Source organism: Myotis davidii, unplaced genomic scaffold (genome assembly GCF_000327345.1).
Source record: "Myotis davidii unplaced genomic scaffold, ASM32734v1 scaffold247, whole genome shotgun sequence".
Classification (NCBI taxonomy): domain Eukaryota; kingdom Metazoa; phylum Chordata; class Mammalia; order Chiroptera; family Vespertilionidae; genus Myotis; species Myotis davidii.
This window is the reverse complement of record NW_006299593.1, coordinates 1,698,148-1,703,810: the sequence shown is the minus strand read 5'-3', so window position 1 is coordinate 1,703,810 and position 5,663 is coordinate 1,698,148. Positions and strand designations below refer to the sequence as shown.

General features: G+C 50.3%; 1 protein-coding gene across 13 annotated transcripts in view; it reads left to right on the top strand.

Moving 5' to 3' along the window:
* DYSF (dysferlin) overlaps nucleotides 1-5,663 on the top strand; it is a 205,543-nt gene that overhangs the window by 53,050 nt on the left and 146,830 nt on the right. For all 13 annotated transcript variants that reach the window (XM_006775297.2, XM_006775294.2, XM_006775295.2 and 10 more), the window contains exon 5: nucleotides 5,368-5,482. In XM_006775297.2, coding sequence (XP_006775360.1) covers nucleotides 5,368-5,482 — 115 coding nt within the window. The remainder of the gene's footprint in view (nucleotides 1-5,367; nucleotides 5,483-5,663) is intronic.

Sequence of the window (5,663 nt, the reverse complement as noted above, 5' to 3'; positions counted from 1 at the left end):
GTCTAGTTTCATTTTTTTGCATGTATCTGTCCAATTTTCCCAACACCATTTATTGAAGAGACTGTCTTGGCTCCATTGTATGCTCTTGCCTCCTTTGTCAAATATTAATTGAACACAGTGGCTTGGGTCAACTTCTGGGTTCTCTGTTCTGTTCCATTGGTCTATATGTCTGTTCTTGTGCCAGTACCAGGCAGGTTTGAGGACAGTGGCTTTGTAATACAGCTTGATGTCTGGTATTGAGATCCCACCTACTTTGTTCTTTTTCAGGATTGCGGCAGCAATTCGGGGTCTTTTTTTATTCCAGATGAATTTTTGGAGAGTTCGTTCTAGATCTATGAAGTATGCCGTTGGTATTTTAATTGGAAGTGTGTTGAATTTATAGATTGCTTTGGGTAGTATGGACATTTTAATGATGTTGATTCTACCAATCCATGAACACGGTATGCCCGCTTTCCTTTAGATCCTCAGCAGAGATAGAAGCCTCCAGTATTAACCACCTCTGGTTTTGAAGCAGTGGCCCCTGGACTCTGCCCCCTGGTGGCGAGATGTGTTTTAGATCCTGGTTCTATCCTTCGAAGCTGCCAGGGCTGTTCCTGTGGCTCCTTGACAGGCGTATAAAGGATGGAGCTGGTTCTGGGCTGTACGTCTCATTCAGGCGCCTGGAGCCAGCAGCATACTGCCAGCTCTTGAGGAGGGTGGTGTGGTTATGAGTGTGGAGGAAACCGGGTCCTTAGGAAACCCCAGGGAGGGCTGCCGAGGTGGCCTTGGGATTCTGGGGTTGCGGCTCCTCCCTGCTTCTCCAGAGGGCTGCCCCAGCGCCCAGGTGCTGACACCCAGGCCGTGGGGTTACACTCCTGCAGCCCCAACTCCGCACAGAGATGCAAAGCCCCTGGGTGGTGTGGGAGCGGGAGGGTGGGCAGGGTGAGCCCTGAGAAATAGGAAAGGGTGTTCAAGGGGAGCTGGTCCCAGGGTCAGGGGACCTCAGTCACCAAGTGTTAGAAGAACCTGGGGCTGAGGGACGGCCAGGCTGTGCCCTCTTTAAGTTTTTTTTTTTTAAATATATTTTATTGATTTTTTACAGAGAGGAGGGGAGAGAGATAGAGAGCCAGAAACATCAATGAGAGAGAAACATCAATCAGCCGCCTCGTGCACATCCTCCACTGGGGACGCGCCCGCAACCCAGGCACATGCCCTCGACTGGAATCGAACCCAGGACCCCTGAGTCCGCAGGCCGACGCTCTATCCACTGAGCCAAACCGGCCTCGGCCCTCTTTAAGTTTTTGCTCCATTTTCTTCACCGGGGTCCACTCAGACCACGGACCTCTGCAACCGGCACTCCCTCCTGCTCCCCTGACCCACTTGCCCTGGCTCACCCTTTCTTTTCTTCCTCACGTGCTGTATAACGTATATATTTATTTTGTTTATTATTTATTGTCTGTCTCCTCTGCTAGATGTCAGCTCCATGGGGGCGGGGCCTTTGCTTTGTTCCTGGAAGTATCCCAGGATCCCAGTGCCTGGCCCCTTGCAGGTGCTCGGTGTGTATTTGTCGGGGGAACGAATAAGCAAGTGAATGAACGAAAATAGGCCGGACCAGCTACTTCAGGTGGGGTCCCACTCTCCCTCTTTCGGAAGCAGGACCCACTCAGGCTGAGCCAGGCAGACACGCCACGCAGGCCAGCCCCGTGGGCATGTGGTTGAATTCTCTGCTGTCACCATCTTAAAATTCTCGGTAAATTTGTAACAAGGGGCCTGAAATTCTGTTTTGCACTAGGCCTGCAACCTACGGGGCTGGGCTTGAGCTCACATGACTCCTGGAGAGGAGGAGTCAGCATGGGGGGCGGGGGGGGGCTGCTGTGTGTCTCTGCGGAGTTGCATTCCTGTGGTTGGAGCAGAAGCAGATTTCTAAGGGTTTCTTAACCTTTTACTTAAAAGTTAAGGTTCAGAGAGGAGCTGCAAGAATAGGATAAAGAAGATTTTTGTCCTGAACCATTTGCGACTAAGTTGCCAGTTTTCCTGAATTTAGTGTGTATTTTCTCTGATTAAGGACTTTCTCCTACTGAACCATAACTCAACCGTCAATACTGATAAAATGATCATTGAGATAGCACTGCATCTAATGCAGTGATCCACCTCCACGTTCCTTTTGTAACCCTCACCCAAGGGTACGATGAGAGAGAGAGAGAGAGAGAGAGAGAGAGAGATCAGTTTGCCTTTCATAAGTACCCCAATTGGGGACTGAACCTGCAAACATGCCTGGCAACCTTTTGGTGTACAGGACGATGCTCCAGCCAACTGAGCCACTGTGGCCGGGCTCACCAGCCTTTTCAACAGTGTCCTTTACAGCAACAAGATCCAGTTAAGGATCATGTTGTGTTAGTTGTTTTGACTCTTTAGTCTCCTTCCCTCTGGGAGAATTCCTCAGTCTTTCTTTGACTTTTACAACCTGAAACCTTGACATTTTTGGAAATACAGGCTTGTAATTGTCCCTCAGTTTGATGTTTCCCCACAATTAGATGTAGGTTGTGCATCTTTGGCAGGAAAATCACACAGTGATGCTGGGCTGCCCTATTGTATCCAGGGGGGATATGACTCTGATTTATTTCATTACTGTGCTATTAAGCTTGTTGTTGTTGTTTTTTGGTTAAAGTAGCATTTGCTGAATTTCTCCACTCACCCCAAATCCATTGCCCTAAGAAGTAAGAATTTGCCGAAACCGGTTTGGCTCAGTGGATAGAGCGTCGGCCTGCGGACTGAGGGGTCGCAGGTTCGATTCCGGTCAAGGGCATGTACCTGGGTTGCGGGCACATCCCCAGTGGATGTGCAGGAGGCGGCTGATCGATGTTTCTCTCTCATCGATATTTCTGACTCGCTATCTCTCTCCCTTCCTCTCTGTAAAAAATCAATAAAATATATTTTAAAAAAAAAAAGAAGTAAGAATTTGAGGGGGAGGTACTTTGTGCCTCATTCAACTTTCACCCATCAATTTAAAAAATATTTTTATTGATTTCAGACAGGAAGGGAGGGGGAGAGAGAGAGATAGAAATATTAATGATGAGAATCACTGATGGGCTGCCTCCTGGACGCCCTTTACTGGGGATCGAGCTGGCAACTTAGGCATGTGCCCTGACCAGAATTTAATGGAACCGTGACCTCCTGGTTCATAGGTCAACGCTCAACCACTGATTCACACCGACAGGGCTACCCATCAGTTTTAACAACCACTGTTGTTTCTTGGTTGGGTTTATTATTTTTTTTTTAAATTGATTTTAGAGCGAGAGGAAGGGGCAGAGGAAGAGAGAGCGAGAAATAGAGAGATGTGAGAGAGAAATATGGATTGGTTACCTCCCCCACTTGCCCCAACTGGGGATTGAACCTGAAATCTGGGTATATACTCTGACTGGGATTTGAACCCTTGACCCTTCGGTGAATGAATGACGCTCCAGCCAACTGAGCCATGCAGGCCAGGGCTAATGATTGTGTTGATGATTGTTAAATGGTGGTATTCTAAATTATTTTTTGTGTGTGAATCAGTTGGCATTTCACTGTAAGAAAAAAGCTTCCTTCCTGTTTTATTTACTTATTTATTTCCACTTAGAATCATGTATTTTTTGTTTAGTCAATGGTAAATATCTTTTATTTTCATGTTTAAATTGTCCCAGATTTGGCCAGTGGCAGCCACTGACTCATTGTCCTTTTGACATGTTTCTATCATTTTTTGATTATTTCTTTGGTTTCTGGCATAAAATGTTTCCGGGTTGTCTTCTACCAATCCTGGCCTAACCCTGCAATTAGTTATTTCTCCAAAGAGCACAAATAATTGCCTTTTGATGAAGTGGAGAAAAATAGAGATGTCCAGATCCACCCCAACCTGATTGGAGTCTCCAGGAGTCAGGCTGGGCACGGGCAGGCCTGGGTATTTGGGATGCTCCCGCCCCTCTTTTTTTCCTTCTTTGGGTTGCAGGAGCCTGGGATGCCAGTGCGAGGCACGCTGGCTGCGCGCGTGGCGACACCTGGTGGTGGTGTAGGAACCTGCAGCGGCGGTTAGCCAATGCCTGGGACCCAGATATTTAAAGGGTCTCATTGCCTTCCCAGGCCTCCTGCAGGGTCTCCTGGGATGTGGAGCGGCTCGGCAGGCCTCCTTCTGAGGGTTCTGAGCCCCCCTACCCGCATCCCTGCCTTTCCTTAGCCTGGCTGCCCCTGCTCAGGCCTCAATCTGAGGGTTCAGGCCCCAGAGCTGGATGACATCCAGGGCCTGGAGCATCTTCTGTCTCAGAATCAGATTTTGCTCCAGGACCTTCTGGAAACCCCTACGATTACTCAGCTGAGAGAGACCTAGTGAATCACATGAGAGCTGCTCAAATGGTATTATGCATCATTAACAATGACATTTATAAAGAGTTTGTCAAAACCTGGGGACGTGCTTACTGTCTGACATGAAGGAAAAGAAAAGCATTTTATGTCTAACAGAGCTGCACACTGTTTAAAAGCCATTAGAGATAATGATATCGAGATGCAAATAGGGGTAGAATTATAGCAGTTTGTTTCCTTCTGCCTTTGTTCAATAGAGCACTTATTACTTTGATCGATAAAAGGGCTATCCAGGAGGCCTGTTGGCCCTGGGGCTCCAGGGAAGGCCTGGCCAGGCCCCCACTGGCCTCGGAGCTGCAAGGCTGGAGAGCTTGCCATGACTGCACGGTTTCTTCAGGTTCAGGGGCCCTTTGAGCAGTGCACCACTCATGGTGGGGTCAGTGGGTGGGGACACAGGCAGCCTCCCCCTGTCCATTCCAGTGATGTGACCAGTCCCTCTCCTCTTGGATGGTCAGAGCTGGAGCCACGGGGGGTGAGGTGGGGACAGAAGTGTCTTTGGAGTGAAGAGGGCTCAGAAAGCCTGTCTCGGAGCTGGGCCGAGCAGAACAGGCTGAGCTGTCTGTGGAGGCAATCCCCTTGTCTCCTCGGCCCTTGGCTGAGCAGAGAGGTCAGGCCTGTGCTGAGAGTTGAAAAAATCTTAGGAGAGGCTGGGTTGCTGATTCATTTATAGAAGCTTATGATGTGCTCTGTCCACTCATCTAATCCTCACTGGACCCCCGGGGGAAGGTGCTATTGCTATTACTACCCCCTTTTTATAGAGGAGGAAACCGAGGCACAGAGAGGCTACAGACCTTCCGAAGGTTGCACAGCTCCTGGGTGGTGGAACCTGACTTCAGATTCTGGGCTCTTAGGCTGAGGGCCCCCTCGGGGTGGCTCCTGCAAACCTGACCCTCCTCAGAGCCGTCTTCCTCTGCGAGGGATGAAAGGAACAGGAAAGATGGTGGAGGGCGGTGGTTGAGGCCAGTGCACCCACCTGCTCCCCTCCCCCCTCTCTTTCAGGCCTCACTGGTCCTGCAGGTGTCCTACACGCCGCTCCCCGGAGCTGTGCCCCTCTTCCCACCTACCACTCCTCTGGACCCCTCCCCGACTCTGCCTGACCAGGATATGATGGCTGGTGAGGAGCCCCCTCACCTTGGGAGGCCCAGGGAAGAGGCCCAGCCAGGCTCCCCGAGCATGGGGGCGGGGCCACAGTGAGGCTTCAGCAGCCTGTGCGGCCTTGGGGTGGGGGGAAGACACGGGGGAGGGGGGATCCTGAGAACTGCCTCTGCCACGCAGGAGAAAGTCCAGAGGCATGC